This window comes from Strix uralensis, chromosome 19 (genome assembly GCF_047716275.1).
Source record: "Strix uralensis isolate ZFMK-TIS-50842 chromosome 19, bStrUra1, whole genome shotgun sequence".
Taxonomy (NCBI): Eukaryota; Metazoa; Chordata; class Aves; order Strigiformes; family Strigidae; genus Strix; species Strix uralensis.
In genome coordinates, this window is record NC_133990.1 from 11,857,085 (window position 1) to 11,876,069 (window position 18,985).

Sequence of the window (18,985 nt, forward strand, 5' to 3'; positions counted from 1 at the left end):
CTCCCACCCAACCTCTCCCAGAACCGAAATACCATTTGTCGCATTCAAAGCCTTTTCACACCAGAAGGGAAGGTGTTTCTGAACTGGAAAGTCATTGTGATCTCCACAGGGTTGCATCCTCCAGGCTGACTTTTGCCTCTCAGGTTCCCATGAGAAACACCACACAGCAACTGTGGAGTTCCAAATGGCTTTGTCTCAAAGACTTGGTGGATTGCATGACCCAGCATCCAGGCGTGAAACCCCAAATCAATCCAGATTAGGTCACAGCGTTCAAAAGCTGAAGCAGAAATCTTGCTGTTTGTAGCTGACCAGTTGGGGGGTGTTGACCCTTGTAAAAGCACTGTAAATGTACCCTTGTAAAAAACATTTCAGATCTAACAATATCACCAGTTTCTGGAAAAATGAAGGTGCTGAGCCTGCCACACTGTGCTCACATAGCACCTCTCCCAGAATGATTGTTTTTAAGGGCTAAAAAGAATGCTTTGTCCCTGTGTTGGAACCAGGACAATGGGTGCAGGGAGGAGAGCATAGTAATGAAAAGGTAATGTGTAGATTTGTAGGAAATAAAAACATACTGTGAGACTTGTGTTGGATGTCATCATCAGTCATTCAGAAAAGATGCTACTACTACTTCAGTTTGTCCCAAAATCAATGCACACAAATTATGGTGGAGAAGTCTGCACCAGTTTCTAAGGCCCTGTGGCAATTTAGTGATGAAACATGGAAACATCCTCAACAGCATGAGGTCTCTGACTAAACTCCTCACAGCCTTTGCCTTGCTCCTGCAGGACACCAGGACCAGGTGCTGGGATCCTTCCCCATAAAGTTACTATTTTGCTTCTCTGAATAAAGGACAAATAAGAGTGAATTCCTGTGCAGGCTTTCACTCACTGCTTGTGCATGTACCTTGTCTCACTAGGATACAGCCGATGTTACTGAGCTCAGCAGTGTGTGCTATGGCAGCCCCATATTACCTAGAGGCCTCTCAACCTGTCAGCTAGGTGGTATTACGGGACACCGTGTTGCATGTGAAGCTTTGCTATGCTTGGGAACCATGCCTAGGGTCACTGCAATGCTGTTTGTCACTGCTTACACGCTGCTTCATGCCTAGATGCCCCACAATGAGCAAGGCAGAGGGTGGTGTGGGCACTCTGCTGTGTCCTTCTACACACAGTGTAAATATAAAAGAGAGCAGAGATAAGTGAAAGGAAATCTCCTCTAGTAGTAGCAGAGAGTCTCTTACTCGCTCTTATTTACCCATCCTGAAAAAACTGCTCCCAAAGCCCCACTGCCTCTGTCCCACTGAGTTTGGCCTTTTCTTTTGACTTGGAGCAGAGCCTCACCTTGTGCCTCTATTTTCCTTCCCCACGCAAGCTTGCCGGTACCACAGCAATGGCGAAGGGAGGACTCATGTACGGGAAAGACTTCTGAAGAGGGCAACGGGCTGCTTCTGCTCTGGGCTCGGCCTGGGAATCAGGGGGCTGAGCTGCTACACGTGTGTAGTGGAAATCACTGCATCTCTACAGCCCATGCAATTCTCTCCTTGGCAGCCCGCAAAATTCCACTGAGGAAAAAGAAATGGGGAGGGGGAAGAAGAAGTCACAAAAACTATTGTGTTCCCAGGGGAAAAAAAAATAAACAGCCCTATTTAGCTTATCCAGCTTTGCTAATGTCAATCACTTTTCTCATTTTAAACAGGAAAGACACCACTTTAGTCCACCTGTTCCATTATTTATCATGCTATGCATTTCCCATGAATTGTCACTCATGCAAAACCTGTACATCGTAAGGGGACACCCTAATATTTTTAATGACCTTAAGCAAAGTGATTGACATTAGACACCGGTGTCAGATGTTCTGGTGACGCAACATGTTCTCCTAGCAGCAGGAAAGCTTCCTGCCATGATTAAGTTAGGGCTATGGAAGTGCTAAAATGTGTTGTCAGCTTTCCTCTGATGCAAGTGATTTTATTATAGGGTCTGGTAACCACGGAGTGTGGCAACGCAAATACTGACTCCAAACATCCCCTCCCATACATATAGCTGGCTCTATTTAAAACACGAAGTGCATTTTGCAAATCTGGGGATAAGTTATGGATGTAACAAGCTTAAACCATGGAGGGCAGAGGAAAAGGAAGCACCTAAGCCAGAGCGCCTGCGTGCTTTCAGCAGGAGAAGCGCAGGGCTCCGGGATGGCCTGCAGAAGGCTCTCCCCTGCAGCACCCGTTGGGCAGGCGTGCTCTGCAGCAGCATTGCCACAGACATGGTGGGTGCCAGAGGCTCCCGAGGGCAAAGAGGAGGCACGCTAGTACAGGCCTCGCTCACTGCAGCAGTGGAAAGCAAAAATCACATCCAGCCCGTTTGAGTCTGGAGAAAGTAAGAGAGAAAAAAAAAGAAAGAGGACTCCATGCAGAGCCTCTGCCTTCTGCCACCCACATACATGCTGGGGTGCAAGTCTGTGACTTGGCTCAGCACCACTTGTCCTTCAAGATATAGATGAAGAAATAATGTTCTGGTTTGCTGGTCTCAATTTGGGACCAGCCCCTCAGTTATTCATTACCTGAGAAAAGCTGGAAGACCTCTAGAACACAAGAGTTACAGAATCAAACATTTCAGACACATATGGGGGACACTTGGCACCTGCTTTTCATAAAGTTTTGAAATCCCAAAGCTCGTTCAGCAAACACTTACTACACAGATGACTTTGCTTCCACAAGCAATTATTAATAGTTGTGTCTAAAACTGACTATGCTAGTAAGTGTCTGCAGAACTGACCATTATGATTTTTCATTAACTGAGCTGTTAATCAAGCTGCAAGAGGGATGGGCTATCAAACCAAAATCCACAGTCTACAGAGATTTTTGGAAGAGATCAGCAGTACATATGTTCATAGTTATTGTCACAGCTGATGTTTTACAAGAACAGAATCACAAAGCAGTCAAAGTTGAAGATATAAGCTATCTTGATAGCAATAAAAAAAAAGATTTTCTAAAGGTCTAGCAGCACTGAATATTATTTTAATGAAATTTACTTTTTAATTTTATAGCAAAATAATCAAAAGTGCTAAACCTGACCACTTTCATTTACAAAAAAAGTCTCATGTTTTAAGCTATAATCATACCTCGTTATTTAGGTTAGACGATATAATTACACATTTCTACCTATTTCTATTCAATAGTAAAACAAAATTAATATTAGTTGGTTTAAAAAAGGGGGAAAGTACCACAGATATTGGGAGGGGAAAGTTACATAAAATATAAGAATCAGCTTATTGAGCAATCTGCAGTGTGTTTGGTTGTTATTGCTTTTTGTTTTTGAGCTACAAATTAAGTCACAGACAATCTGGCCATAAGCTTGTAGTCACTTCAAATGCTGTGACTTCTCCCTTGGTCAAATGTCACAGTGTGTATATTAAGGAGATCTCTGGCATTTCAAGTCAGTTCGAATTATTTTCTTAGTTCTCACAAGTTCCCTTTCCAACATACTCAGCATGTTGAAGAATGCAGTTATGATGATTGCAGTTATGACGACACTGTTTTCTGTGAAGGAAAAGTGTTTTTTCCTCCGTCTTGAAAAGAATCACTACCAAGTCTGCAGTAAGAAAAATATTATGAGCAGTTGCAGAGTTTTTAAGAGTATTTCTTAATCCATTCCATTTTCATTTCAGTTCATTTCCAAAGTTAAATTAAAACCTGCAATCCCTCCTATTGACAAATAGTCAAGTTGACTTACAAAGGTCCTGTCTTCTGTCCAGCCTTCTCTTGGTTGTCTTTAACCAAACAAGGTTCGCTGATTTGCCACAAGCGCGGTCTGGCTCTCCCGCCTCTTTGCTTTCTTGTTTTGCTGCCTGATTTTCCAGCACACTGCACTAGAAGCCAGCAAAAGGAGTCCTGATGACAAGAGGACTAATCCAAACACTGAGATGATCGATCCATGGGAATTGAAGCTGTATGCCACAGCAGTAACCACAATGCCGGCTATGAGGATAACCACACCGAAGGGAATGGTACAGCGGTAACAGGAGAGTTCTGCTCCCCCTGTTGCTGCAGTCAGCTGGCATTCACTGACGAGAGGAATGGTGGTTATCACACAGTCATTGTTATTACTCTTCTCCGTGGTTACAGAATCAGGATGCTTTGGAGCGCCCAGAATCTCTTTAATAGGTTCGTTTGTCATCTTGATTGTCTTGACTTCGTCAGTTCTTAGGCTAGAGCAGGCTCTGCTGAACACACATTGCGCTGTGGAGAGAAGAGCGTGAGTTCAATACGAAACGTTACCGTTATGTGACAAATGGGTGACACAGAAGTGTCCACTCAGGATGGCAAACGAGCAGACACTCTGACCCCACAAGGATTTATGCACAAGCTTAATTGTAACACTACTGATTGTGGAGGATCTGAATCAATTCTTACAGTAGTCATCAGCATGTGCATAAGTGCTAGACAGAACAGAGTCACAGAATCATCTAGGTTGGAAAAGACCTTGAAGATCATCTAGGCCAAAGACAGAGTCACAAAGACAGACACCAATGGTCATGACTAGGTGTGGATGTGGGGGAAATGGGGATGAAGAGAGTTCCCTGCACTCAGCAAACACCAGCTGAAAGCTGGCGAGCCTACTGTTACAGCAACATCAAGGCCAGACTGTCAGCTTGCCATTTAAATTGACTTAATGCAAAAGTAAGAGGTCCCCTATAAGTCTGTGAACTACATCCATGTTGCTATGTAGAAGGGAGATTTACAGTCATATTCACTCATCTTAGTTACAGTAGGTTGTGTTCCTCCTGTCTCCATATTGTCCACATACTCTCAGTCCTACAGGCAGCATGCACAGCTTGATTGCATCTGCATTGTGCGGCAAAATAGCTTTTGGCTCCATGGAGCCCAGTGCTTAACTGGAGTCCACCTGATCAGAGTAGGACGAGCCTGTGGCTCTCCACCGCTACAGGCTGCCCTGACAGACCTCGGCCACCTCACTGGGACTGTGGTGGCATGGGGGCTGCCCTGGGGGCCGCACTGAGCCTCTGACCGTGCTGAGGTTACCACGGCTGTGCTGCCTTGGACCAGGCTGTGCGCTCAGTGCACCCCACCACATACAACAGAGACTGGGACACTGGGGAACCGCCGGGTTTTCCTCCTGTGAGTAGCTCACAGGACTCCTCCACCACAGACTGTGTAGCTTTTGCTCTTATGAGCAGCATGATATGCAGCTCAGAGAACAAGGAAGAGCGTTGGCAATGCAGTAATGCTTTTATCACTTTTATCACCTTTACATCTGTGACTAGGAAGTTAATTGCCAGATACTTGTATTCTCCTTTTCCTTTCCCACCACTCCCACCCTTGTTGCTAAGATATATTCGTCCGTTGTAGAGAGCCCTTGGGTTTGTATCTCAGTGCCTCATATAACTGACTGTGTGTTTTGCAAGAAAGAGGATTTCACTATTTTTAAACACACATGCACAAACAGGCTATACTCTGTATGTAGTCAGAGAGTTTGTATCGGAGTTTCCTTGAACCTTAATGAGAGAAGGAAAGTTCAGATCTGGTTTGACAAAGCTTTGTTCCACTGCTCTAAGGAAGAGTGCTCAGCTCAGTATTATATCTTGCTGTACACAGCTATCTTCAGGCTCAATCCTGCAAGGGGCTAGGCAGCTACCAGACACAGCAGCCTTTCCCTCCCTAGTGACAATGCTGAGCACAACACAACCGAGCGCCCACTGAGCGCACACACTGACAACAAGAGAGGCAACGGGCACGAACTGAAACACAGGAGGTTCTGTCTGAACATCAGGAAACAGTTTTTTACTGTGAGGGTGACTGAGCACTGGAACAGGTTGCCCGGGGAGGTTTTGGAGTCTCCATCCTTGGAGATATTCAAAAGCCATCTGGATGCAGCCCTGGGCAGGCTTCTTCAGGTGACCCTGTGAGAGGGACAGGGGCTGGGCCAGATGACCTCCGGAGGCCCCTTCCAGCCACAACCGTCCCACAATTCTGTGTGTTTCTGTGAAGGTACTTGGTATCTCCAAGGACAGGACGGGGATCTGATCAGTGCATACCAGACAAAGCAAATAGATCCATGCTGACACCTCAGACATCCTAGATTCTTTTGCTTTGTCCTTTGAATCATAACACACGATTAAGCACCTTTTATATCAGTTGAAAGAGCCCAGGAAAGCCACGGGGTTGCTCTAGAGCACCATCGATCTGTCCCCACATGGATTGAGCCCAAGTTCTGCATTTTCAATAATGACTGCCTTGGCAGTGAGACTCACACTGGTGCCATTATGTTGCTGTATTACTTATCCATAAAATGCTACATAAGTTCAGCACAACAGGAAAATATGGTCCCCAAATATCACCTTTTTTTGATCCTACCCTTATTCAATTTGTTCAACATTTTATATTACTAAATTTGAGGGAGGAAAAAAAATATTTTTCCATATAAAAGATCTCTTAGTTCCAAATATGTTGTAATAACTATTCAAAAGTCCAAATACTCTAACAGTCACAGAAACAGGGAAACTTCCCAATAACTTGAAAAGACTTGGATTTGGCTCATCATAAACATGATTATTCTGAAAAACTTTAACATTCAATCAAAGTATATTTAATCCTGTCTCTAGAGTCCTTGTGCCTCTGCTTCAGATACATCCCCAATGAGCATTAAATCTCTTAGACGTCTTGTACAGAGATTTATGAAGAAAGAAGATATATTTATACAGCCAAAACTAACATGAATTTTTAAAAAAATCTCCTAAACTACCAAAATTAAGTCAATGGCAAAATACCTGGTGACTTCTGAGGAGCATGGTTCTTGCCTGTAATAGGATGTAAGCAGACAGGCATTCATATAAAACAAATAGACAAACCTCTATTGAAATACTGTAAGTTAAATAAACAACAAAACCTATTTGATGTGTGAGTAAAGGTATTCAGCAGTAGAAAATAGGGCAGTAGATCCTCATTGCCAGCAAAGTCACTTCTGACTTATGCCAACAGGTGACTTGGTTCAAGTTTCAGGGTAAGAAATTTAGGCAAAGATACCCGGCAATACCAGCATCCTCTCACTAATCGTACTAGAAGTACTGTCTTAAGGAGCTACTTTGACTTGGAGGAAGAATGTGTTTCTGTGGCAATCTGCGGCTAACACTGGATAAAGGGGAGAGGAATATTTTACCCACTAATAAGCTTAAGTTGAGATTTAGTGAAAAAACAAGAAATCCATCGGCACGCACACCTACCAGGTCCATGAGAAATCCATCGTAACAAACCCCTTGGCTCAGTAAGCAGAAGAATACTGCTTCAGATGTCTCATATGTCAATTCAAGGCAGAGTCATGCAGCAGTAAGAGCCGCTCCAGGCTTTGAAGTGTCAGATGTTGCTGAACGATGAACTGGAGGTGACAATATTCTAGCATGGAAGTTTCCTACAAGAAAAGTTGTTGGATATTTATCAGCTTCTTAAGAACAAAACTCCTGCATGGAAAAGCTCCTGCTGTACGCTGACTCCTGCTCCTAACCTAACTGAAGCAGGAGATGTTCTTCCTCTGACTCTCCTAGTGGTTTCTGCCTCTTTTCTTGGCAGCAGCCACCCATTTCTGGCCCTATGTAACATTTTCCTTTGATGATGTGACGTCTTGATGACAAGGGTCACAACCCAGGCAAGTCCTCCAGAAAGAGCTAGGCAGGAAAAGGTAATGCACATGAATTTCTATAGTTAAAAATCTAATTTAATTTCATTTCTATTGCTCACTATGTGAATCACAACTCAGAATACTTGGGTATTTGTCTCTTCTATGTCTCCAGTTTCTTTGAGCAAATCACTTTATCTCCCTGTGCCTTGGTTTTCCTAGCTGTAAACTGACAGTGACAACACACTTCCCACTAAAACCCCCTTTTAAATCTACTCTACTGTAACAAAACCTAAGTAATATAATCCCAAAAACTCCTCTCAGGAAAAAAGCAAAAAAAAAAAAAAAAGGCAAACAAACCAAGTCCAAGAACTCACTGAAATAAACATAAATCCATTATATTTACTATTGTTCATTTCTGTTACTGGATTTTTTAAAACAAGATTCATAACTCAAATAGGGACAGGGCAGAATCTGCAGCAGAGCAGTGTGACAACTCTGCAGAAAGCAGAGTGATGGAAATTGTTATCAACTACAGAAGCAGCTGTGAAATCACCAAGCAGCTGGGTAAAACTTACAAAGCAGCAGAGATCTATGTTGCTAATCTTATTCAACATTCCCTTTCTGTATGTGCATGATTATGGAAGACCACTTCAACACTGAAACAGGAGTCCTAAGTAGGGATGAGAATAAATTCATAAATTTATATAATGATAAACTTTAAGGGCTTTTTCTCTCTTTAAGTTATTTAGACCATGCTAACATTTCACAAACAAATATTTACAGGCACAAACTGCTGCTGTTCTTCTCTAGATGATCCTTGGAATAAGCCTGTGGCATAGCTAAAGTACATTTAGCTGATTATTGAAGTTAGCTAATAATAAGAAAGTCTCCTTACTTATCTCCTTGACTGTATTCTTGTGCACACTACCTAGCAATTAGTTTAACTTTTTGAAAAGCTTGGTGAGAAATGCAGAAAAACCCCCCACACTTCAGATAAATAATCTAGATTATTATATTAAAAGAAAAGCAGACCTCTGAAATTATCTTGCAGTCAACTTCCACTCATATTAAAAGAATGGTTACATTTGTTTGAAAAGCTCTTCCTAGTGCAATTGTGCCCCCTAAGCCACTCTGCTAGCATCATTCTTTGAAACGATTAATTACCCTGTCAGTAATTTATTTGTATTTGTCCTTGACTACCTACAGTTTAGGTAATATTTTTTAAAATGAATGCCTTTATCAAAAAAACTGACAGAGCAACTTCTTATAGACAGGATTTCTTCCCTCCTCCTTCTCTCTCACCACAAAGCTGAGAAGCAGAAACACATGAAATCTATACATTAAGTTTCCAATATTTTAACTCTCAGTCATTTCAAAGTGGTGCTCTCTCAGGAGACTTCCCACATACTGAATTTCTCTGTGCCAGTGCAAAGAGCTGGTATTTCTCAGCCACTACAATCGCTTCCCCTTATTTGCATTTCATTCAGAACCAGTGGGACGCATTTAAGTTTTTTGCCTTCAGGCTCTGGACTCGATTCTCCGTATCTCGCACAGTATTTCAGACACCTTTTTTTGCTTATGCAAAATTCAATAACTCATAATGCTCTTGCTTCACGCTCGGTTTTTCATTAAAGTGACTACGGAAAACAGCATAAGGAGTCCTTCTGTACCGAGAGGAGAGCCAGAGTTCATTTGAAATTCAACAGACTCCAGTAATCCTGAACACAATCCCATAGCTCTTCCCCCTGTGAACACTCCTGGAAGTACAGAACTAGAATTTGTACTTACAAGACTCCAGGATCAGGCCCTGAACTACAGGGGTAGGAGAAGACATTGCAGACATTACACCCATGGTAACTGGCTGAGCCTCGGGATGCCGCTAAGTTTCCACCACCAAGTTTTTAGGTAATACAATGACCAGATTCAAGCCCTCACACCTTTTTCGTATTGCAGATGTAGCGGGAGCGTAGGATGGGAGCCAGCCAAACACCTCCCCAGACAAACTTTGTTATCTGCAAATCGCCAAACTTCCAAACGCGTCTGTAAAACGCCACAGGCACCTCGGGTGAAGCACCGCGTGTCACGCCTATCCCCGAACACCTCTGCGGGAGAGACGCGAAGAGGCACGGCCAGCCTTAGGCACGGCCAGCTTTAGGCACGCTCGCTACGGTGCAGTCCGCAGTAACGAGGGGTACAACGCCGCGGGGGCACCGCCGACCTGCGAGGGCGGGAGCAGCTCCGGCTGCGGAGCCCCCCCGGCTGCGGAGCCCGCGAGCCGTTAAGTGTAATACTTCATCCCCTGGGAGAAACCCCCCGGGGAAGCGGTGCGAGGAGCCGCCTCAGACCCCGCCGGCCGGAGCGGAGAGGCTCCCCGGAGTGCCCGAGCAGCCCCAGCCCGCCCCGCCGGCGCGGGGAGCCGGGCCCCGGGCGCTGCCGCGGCACCAGCGGGACCGGAGCCCCGCGGGCACCGGGAGCCGGCGGGGGCGCGGCCGCCGGGCGGGTCCAGCGGCGCCGAGCCGAGCCGAGCTGAGCTGAGCTGAGCCGTGCCAGACCGTGCTATAGCGCAGCGTGCCGTGCCGTGCCGTGCCTTACCTCCCGACTGCCGGACGGGACTGCGGCGGACACTAGCCCGGAGCAAGCCTAAGAGGGGGATGCAGCTCGCTGCACAAGGGACTGTAAACAAAGTTCTTGGTGAGAGCGAAACAATTAAGGCACCGGAGGAAATTCAGCGGCGGGAGCTGCCGCGGGCGGGGCGGCACTCACCGGGGAAGGTCCCGCTCCGGTTTGGGAGGGCGGCCGGGAGGAAGGCTGTCCTTCAGGGGCCCGGCTGGGCAGGGCGAGCAAGGAGCCTGCCCTGCCCTCCGCCGGTTTGCGGCTCCGGGCCGGCGGCGCTGGCGCGGCACGGTTCACATGCCCATTTCAGAGATGCGCACGGTGGGGACTGGCGTGTCCTGCTTCGCCAGGTCGTGGCAAGGCTCTGCATCGCACCCTGCCCGTGTCAGGTCAACCACGGGGCCCGGGAGGGTGTCCCCCAGCCCCCTCTGCGCTCCCGCTCGACGCCGTCCAGGGTGTCCGGCCCCACTGAACCCAGCACGGGGACTCGCTGCCCGGCCCCAGCCCCTCGGGGGTGTCCGAAGTGGCAGTGCTGGGGGTACCGCGAAAGCACAGTCCGTGCTGAAATCCAGATAAACTTCTAGCTGGTGTTTAACTGCTCAGGAATTAAATGAGAAGGAACATAGTTTTGGATGACACCCTTAGAGGATAAAGTTTTATGTATCATCTAGAGATATTTTAACTGGCTTTTCTATGCTTTAATCACTCATTTCAGCGGAACATCAAATACTACAGGGGTTTGGAGCGGATGGGTACGGGTATGTGTTATTTTTTACCATGATTTCTGTTCTTATCAGACAAAAAGCAGACAAATTTTGCTTTTAAGGCTTGTAAAAGGACATGTTTGAATTTTGTGGTTAAGCTTACCCTAAGTTTATATTTAAAAGGCACTATTTTATCAATGATTGATAAAAGAGCAGTGCACCAGCTGTATTTAATCAGCCACTCTGTCTCTGAAGGCATGCATGTACTTTTGACTCCTTTTCCAGGGTGAAATCCTGGCCTCACAGAAATTAATAGCTAAACTTCCATCAACTTCATAGGGGCCAGGATTTCCCCCGTGCACCATTAAGAACTCCCAGGTGATGGAGATCCTGCCAAGGGTTCATCTCCTCCAGCTGAATCAGCCAGGGGGCTCTGGAAGAGCTCCACAGCTTTATACAAGAAACTGGCATTTTTTCCCCATTTGCTAGAGTTCCCTCCAACTACATCAGCATTTCAGCAGAAATGACAAGCAAACAGGATCTGAGGGGAACTGTCATTACAGAGAATCTCTTGGGCCAATAAGTCCAGTCCTTCCTAACACAGTCCACCATGCCATGTAATACCTTTATTAAACTTGACAAGTTCTACCTCAAACCAACTGGGTTTCCTCCTCCTCCTCCGGTTGGATGGCCATGAGCCTTATTCTGCTGCTATCTAAGGACCTCAATCTTGTTTCTAGCTGCACGTATTCATAGGCAATTAGACATGGATAAACAAGTCTTTGGCTGAAACAGATCTTCTTTCTTTCTACCTCTAATGTCGTAAGAGGTAGAAATCAGACTTTTTCAGTCTTTTTTGCAATCATATTTTTTTCAGGTGTGGCCTTACCAGTATTTCTGCATGGAAGTGCAAGTATTTTTCTGTCTTTACCAGAAATACTAGCATTTCGTAATCGTCCCCTGATTGTTCAGTAAATCTGGATTTTTCTCTAGTATTAGTTCCATTTATCACTTCATATCAGAAATTCTTGCTGTTAGCACATATGTGCATGACCTAAACTTCACCCTATTCCTATTACATCAATTCCTCTCTAGTCTTTCCAGTGTAATATTTGGTCCTCCTACGGTGATAGAGAACCTCCCCCCCGTGCTTACACCATCAACAGTTCCACTAGTACATTCTTACTTTTCCATGCCAAGTTTATTACTGAAAGCATTACATAAAATACTGAAAATATTACATAAAATAACTTCCAATACTGATTTTTGTGGAACTAATCTGAAGTACACATAAACAAGCATTGAAGCTGGGTTTAGAATTCATGTGTTTCTGTACAAATAAATGCCCTAACAATAGGCTGGAAAGTCATTGCTCTTCTAGATCCAGTGCAATTGTAACTCCTTTTTGTGAAGCAGAAAAGCTGTGATGAAAAGCGATGGGAATGACACCTCCCTTGACTGCTGAGATTAGCGGGCTCTCCCCTAGAAGGGTTTGTAGCTCTCAGGCACATAAGGGTCAAATACAACTTGGGCACCAGCCCTCTGGCCTTTTAAAAAAGGGATGCCTGACTACCTCTGCCTTTTAAGGTCCTTCTGTATTCTGAGCATGACTCTCCAAGGATATAAGAAAAGAAGTACCAAACATACCCGAAGCAGCACGTTTGGCACCTGTAGAAATTCAGTGCAAACAGCTGAGGAAACTTCAGGACGGAGCAACAGCTGCAGCGAGGGGTTACAGGTTCACAATTTTGGACTGCCATGCTTAAATACTACATAGTTCCCCTTTAGGACCTGCCCTAAATGACAAAATCTCCTCCCTGTGGCCTTAACACAGCTGCTTCCGAGGAGGTGCAGCCCCAGTGGCTGGGACAATCAGCAAGAAGCCTGTGTGAGTCTGGAACTCATGCAGCCGATTGAGAGAGCAGAGTTTTACTCCTATGTTGAGCAATGCTGTTGCTCTGCTACTAAGACACACTTGCAATACTTCATGGCTTCCTTTGAGTTTCTAACAGTCTCCTGGGCCTTAACAGCGCAGCAAACAGTGACTCATTAATCTGGCAAAGCACAACTATTGTGGATTCCCTATTCAATTAGTTTTTGTTGCCTTTTCCCTAACCCTCCACTGAATTTTCTTTTATTTCATCCCTAAGCCCACACACGGACACAACATGCCAGTTGATTGCATTTGCTGAAACTTTCAGAAAGCACTCTTTCAAGATGGCTAATATGTTGCAAATTGTCCTTATCATGTCATGCAGTGGATGTATTTTGGAATAGGGAATGGAGTCCTTAACAAAGCCAGTTAAACCAGAGAACCAAATAATTTCACATAAAGTGCTGTAGCTCCCCTCTTATTAAAACAGTTTACAGCACAAGGGAGTTCAGCCCTCTTGGTTGATAGCTATGCAAACCACCCACTCTGTGTGTAATCTGGCTCATGAAATGGATGTGCTTGTAATGATAGTGAGAAACCTCTTCGGTGACTAGGAATATAAAAAGGAATTTTCTTTGAACTCCATTAGATCCTACCAGTACTTTGGTCAACATCAGTTATCCTGCTGTGCATTTGAACTTTGTTATTCCCCTACTCGACTTTCACTTAATCTTCCTGCAGTGCTGAAGAAGACAGGACATCTGGAACTGAAAACAATTATTCTTATCTCCTACTGCTTTCATAATTACATGAAGTTCACATTTGAAGAGCTGCATTCCTTATGTGTACATGTGCTTGTAATTAACAGAGGGATGCGCCACACCACCAGCAGCCAAATCCTGAATCTTGCACAAGTCGGTTACAGAACCTCTGAATCTTTAGCCAACATGGCAGCTTTCTGGCTGAGCTGGGAGGAGGCCTGGCAACAAGCACAAGACAATGTAATTTCACTATAACGGTGCTTTTTGTTAGAGACTATTGCAGAAGGATCCAGCAGATTCAGCTGAGATTTAAGTCAGGGTAGGAACGATCTCTTCCCATGGCTCTGCGGAGGGCTCTTTTTTCTACTCGCACTGGGTACCCCAAAGAATTTACAGGGCACAACGACATGAAGAAAAATGCAACGAGCTGAAAAAGTGACTTGTCCGAGCTCACCTAGTGGATGATGTCAAGAGACATTTTGTATGTTGCATCCCTGCTCTGCCACAGATAGGGCATAAAGAGCACACACTGTTCCCTCTTCAGCTGGCCAGCCTAATGAGTATGGAGCAGTTCAGTCAGTTGCAATTGACTTTCCAGCAGTGGAAAGAAAATGATGAGCTTTCAGCTGACCTACACAGGGCATCAGTTGAATTACTTCCTTTAAACCAAGCTTCTTTATAGGCTCTAGACAGCTTGGGAAAATTGGTGAGAAGGGAAAGAAAGTGTTACGGGGAAATCACCACTTGTCAATGGTGTTCAATGGCTGTTGATGCACAGATGTAGAGGTTTATTGCCAGAAGAAGCCTTCAGATTATTTTAGTTGACATCCCGCGTAATACAAAGTATTCAATTTTACATTCAGTCCAAGATCTATACTATGAAAGCCAAATTCTCTGCTCATCTGAAGTGTTTTTTCTGAATTTTTCAGAAAATTATCCAATCAAGAGATGGAAAATTTGTCCTGACAATTCATTCAAATATTACTGTCTTCACTATTAAAAAACTATGGTTTATTTCCAATTTTTTCTAATTTATGTTAATTTTAAATTTTTTGGCTTTTACCCTGTCAAGTCTTTCTTTGTCCTACTCCACTACAGTCCTTGGGCCTAAAATTATACACAAGATCTATCTAAAATACTGCAGATAGCTAAAATACCCAGATTTCCCCCTACATAATAAATGACTTTTGTGAAATTAACAGTAAGTCAAGTGTCTGACCTAAAAAAGGGTAGTTAAGAAAGAAAAGAAGGAATTATTGCAATAAGTCCAGTTCTCACTATTCCCACAAAAGAGAACTTTTCATATGTATCATCTGCTTTAGCATCACATGCTGAAAGAAATATTTAGAAATATTCCTACATCCATGTAAATAGGTTAGGAAAGTAGAGGGTGTGGTAGCAAGAACCTTTTGCCAAATAGCCTTGCTTATCTCTTAAATGAGTCATTTTAGGTCATGCAGATAACAGTGTAATCCTTTCTTTCCTACAGGGAAGTTTTAAAATTACCCCTCTTTCCTCAAGGCCAGGTAGGTAGGTTGCACCTCACAATCTCCAGTTTATCTGCACTGGGAGACCATTACTTTCCAGAAAAGCTGTGTCTAAAAGGTGTAAATCAAAAGTAAACATGGCCAAATGAAAGAGATGGGTATTGACAGCCAGAGTCCAGCATATTAAAACTCTTTACCAAAGACAAATAATATTTCATATCAGAAGGCAGGAAATCAGCAGAAGTCCAGTTATTCTCTGAATCCTCTTCTATCTGGGGGGAGCTCTGTTGAAACTAGATACTCAGTACAGATATAGTCATCATTTGGGGTTCAATTCAACTCTATGAAGAAGGCCATTACAAGCCAGTGTTTAATGGCCACTTAAGACCTCTTCTAACAGCTCAAAGTGTGCACGTCTTGTGCTAGTTCTTTGCAAAAGAGATGATTGACACTCTGGGTGCCCTTTCCTGCCTATATACTTAGGCAGGAATATTAAAAATATAAAATACCTAAAATATATAATGTCTCTGTGGCAGACAGGTTAGATTTTCTGCATATTCTAAAAGTGTTGAAAAAACCGATTTCCCTTTGACTCATATAGGAGAGGAGAATACAGACTGCTTTACACATACAAGTCTGGTGGGAGATGCTATTGTTACTTTTCAGCTTTCTGGATGAAGAATTTGCTTCTTGCAGGCTGCAAAAGTCATGAAACAATTTGTAAGAAAGGCTTTTACATAATGCAGTCAATAAAACAACAGTAGCAGATTATAATTGGCTTGGCTGTGTATACTAGAACTATGCATACTGTATAAATGGCGTGTCAGGACTATTCAGCACTTTTGCAAAGTTTTTGGAATGCACTGAGTAAAATGGAATGACAGTAGTATATAAAAGTCTGCACAGCAGTTGATGGATTTTGATGGATAAAATCCCACATCTTTAGTTCATCTTCAAGAATTTCTCAAAGTGCACCAGTGCCACACAGAGACAGATGTAGGAAAACACAATATAGCTGGTAGCACTCTCTTACATATGGACACCCATATCCAAAACAAACACTGAAAATCATCTGGGCCTGAAAACATCAACATAGCTCTTCATTGCTCTTTTCATTTCTGGCCACATATGATTTTCTGATGGAGGAGTCGTCCAATTTACTGGTTTGATTTCACACTGCTGAATTCAATGGATTACTCAGTGTTGATTTCAGTAGCAGAAAGGTTAGGTCCTACGGTGGAATTCATACAAATTATTTCCATTCTAAAAAACAGGTGGGTAATTTAGGTGCATTAATCCCACTGATAGCCCAGATCAGCAAGTTTCCTTGAGGTATCATTTCCCACTGAAAGCAGCAGCAGCTAAATATCTAAGAAATACTAAGTATGTGGGTCAAGTCATAGGCACTTTTGAAACTCCCCCTCATTGCCCTAGAATAGTAACCCTCTATTTTCATTCAGTTAGTATTTAGGTCCCTGATCCATCTGTGGGACTGGATCGTGCTGTATCTAGGCTGTCTTTGGTAGCTGTGCTCAAGCTTGGGTTCATGTTCCCAGAACCAGCTGCCCTGAAGCAGTTGCTCTCCCACTGTCTGTTGGGGCAGAGCTCTAGGAAGTTAGTTCCCGCTGTGTCTGAACTCACCCCAGACTAGAGCCACCCTATCTAATAGTGCAGATATCAGCGGGTTTGGGTTAAAAGTTTAGCTTCTATCCCTAAGCTAAGAGCAATACATGGATATACAAAAGTGATAAATAATAACACTTACATAAACATACATGAAAACAGAAAATAAACTCTCCTTTCAGAACTGTTTGTGCTTTCTTAGTAATCACCACTCCTTATTTACCAAGAAAAAAGGTCACATAGTAATGCCTTTTTTGAAAGTTTTGGTCCCTAGAGTAGTCTTGTGAGAGAAATCTCTTTTTGCACGAGAGTGCTGGGGGGAGGAGGGAGTGGTCAGGCAGCTGTAGCCAACTTACAACTCTGATGCCATGTAGACAACCATATAATGCAAAACATTTACCGTAAAACAATAGGCAATGTTGAGCTATGATCACTTTAGTCCTTTTGCACAAACAAAGCTCCTCAAGAGATCATGTAAGCCCGCAGGCATGTGTCCTTGCTGCATGTTAACCAGCAACTTTTGACTCAGAACTCCTTTTTCATACTGGGTGAAAATCTACAAACAAGAGCCACAAGTTCTTTCAGTCTCACTTGAGTCCTACTTCAGAGCATGAATGGGATTTAAAAGTGAGATAGAAATCTGATGAAATAGCTGCAAAAGTAAAACTACCGTTTAAAGACATATTTCTGCAAGATAAACTAAATCTGTCTCACCTACAGACCATTGTCTCATATTCCATTTTAAAGACCAGGTCCTCAGCTGAGTGTGCTCCACTAAACCCAACTTAGCTCAGCCAAGAATTTCCTTGTAAGGGTTCAGCTGTAAGAAATGTATTGTTGTGATGTTTTGGGCTGACTGAAAGCACACCATTGTAATTCACGAAGAACACAAGCAAGCCAGAATATTTTATATGTATTGTATAAATATTATTATTAAAAGGTCATAATACATGTAAGCATCCTACAAAAATAAAAGAACCGGAATGTTTGCCTAGCAGTTTCACTGGGGAGGTGAGAGCAGTTAATGTATGAGCAGAGACTTACCACCATTAGTGACATTATTTTTAAAAGATGCTACAGGTCAAATTTTGGCATTGAATTTAAATGCTCGGGAGAGGGTTGTGAGATACCATCTTGCCTTCTGCCAAAGCGCTCTCTCCAAAAGTTTTCTGGACTGTGCAAGGATAATGCTCAGCCTATATGTCCAACCAGAGTCAGCCAGAAATCCTTATGCTCTGCTTGCAAACCAATTGACTGGAACTGGAAGGGACAGCTGACATAAGTGAACTCTTTGACAAAGAACTCAGTCACTTGGCAGGGAAGCTAGAAAAAGCTGAATTTTGCCAGCCTTGCACAGAGGTTACCACCAAGTACATTGAGCTAGTGTTGTCAGACAGGCTTGTTGTCAGGCAGTAGGTTTGATGACGTCCCATAGCTCAGAGCTGCTTGCATTTTATTCTGAAGACACACTGTTCAGCAGGAAAATCTCAGAGGAATTAGAAAAATAAAGCTGTAATGAAAACAGATTTACAACTCCATGAAAAAAACCTTGCCTTAGCCCCTTACATTTTGATGACCTGAATGCCCTGGCTGTCTGTGCCAGCCTCATACAGCAGCATGTTGTTATAGGTGGTGTCATTCAGCACGAGCCTAAGGTGTGAGGTGCGTCCCTGGCAGCGGATGCCTCCTGCCCAGCTCAGTCCAGTGACAGTTTTCTGTCCCCTTCCATCCTGTCCAGCCCACCATGGGCCAGCGCTGGCTCCCACCTCCCCTCCACTGACCCTCCGCCAGCCTGGCTGGGCCCCGACCCTGTGTGCCGCTGTCAAACGCACCCACCAACCCATCGTACAGCGTTCACGGGTTCTTTATATATTCTCCTATGAACAGTCCGTAAGGAAATCTGCTTTTTAAAATGTGAAAACATAAAAATACATGTGCCCTGAGAGGCTGTTCAATCGCTGGCCTTGGGGAACACCCGAAAGGAAAGGCCCTGGCTAGCACACCGAGGGGACCTGGCCCTGCTCTGGCACTAGCCCGATGACACGCACCTTTAAAGGTCGCTCCCCCCCGCCCCGCGAGAGCCTGAGACCCTGTCACGGAACCGAAGAAAGCTCGGAGAAAGCGCGCTGGGCAGAGATGCGCCCACACACGTACCGGCGGGTGTACATCGACGTGCACCCCCGTGCCCCGCTCCCAGCGCCGCTCCGCGGGCGCCCCCACCCCGGGCCGCCGCCCGGGCTGCCCCCCCCTGCCCCGCGGCCCTGTCATGGCGGCGCGGCGGCTCCAGGGCGCG

The 18,985-nt window shown here is 44.4% G+C and overlaps 1 protein-coding gene across 4 annotated transcripts; it reads right to left on the reverse strand.

Moving 5' to 3' along the window:
- Positions 1–1,513: 1,513 nt before the first annotated feature.
- Positions 1,514–18,890, reverse strand: TMEM100 (transmembrane protein 100). 4 transcript variants are annotated; one of them, XM_074889020.1, is made up of 4 exons: positions 10,224–10,342; positions 7,240–7,424; positions 3,732–4,237; positions 1,514–1,564 (listed from the first exon to the last, which is right to left on the reverse strand). In XM_074889020.1, exon 3 carries the CDS (start codon positions 4,173–4,175, stop codon positions 3,771–3,773), a length of 405 nt encoding a protein of 134 aa, XP_074745121.1. In that variant the 5' UTR covers positions 4,176–4,237; positions 7,240–7,424; positions 10,224–10,342; the 3' UTR covers positions 1,514–1,564; positions 3,732–3,770. The 4 variants fall into 4 exon arrangements, with proteins under 4 accessions (XP_074745121.1, XP_074745120.1, XP_074745119.1 ...); XM_074889019.1 differs by lacking the exons at positions 1,514–1,564; positions 10,224–10,342 and adding an exon at positions 18,847–18,890 and having other exon boundaries at positions 2,997–4,237; XM_074889018.1 differs by lacking the exons at positions 1,514–1,564; positions 10,224–10,342 and adding an exon at positions 10,395–10,500 and having other exon boundaries at positions 2,997–4,237.
- Positions 18,891–18,985: the final 95 nt, after the last annotated feature.

Excerpts from the sequence above, each read along its gene's own strand:
- TMEM100 (XM_074889020.1), bottom strand. The coding sequence starts at position 4,175 with ATGACAAACGAACCTATTAAAGAGATTCTGGGCGCTCCAAAGCATCCT.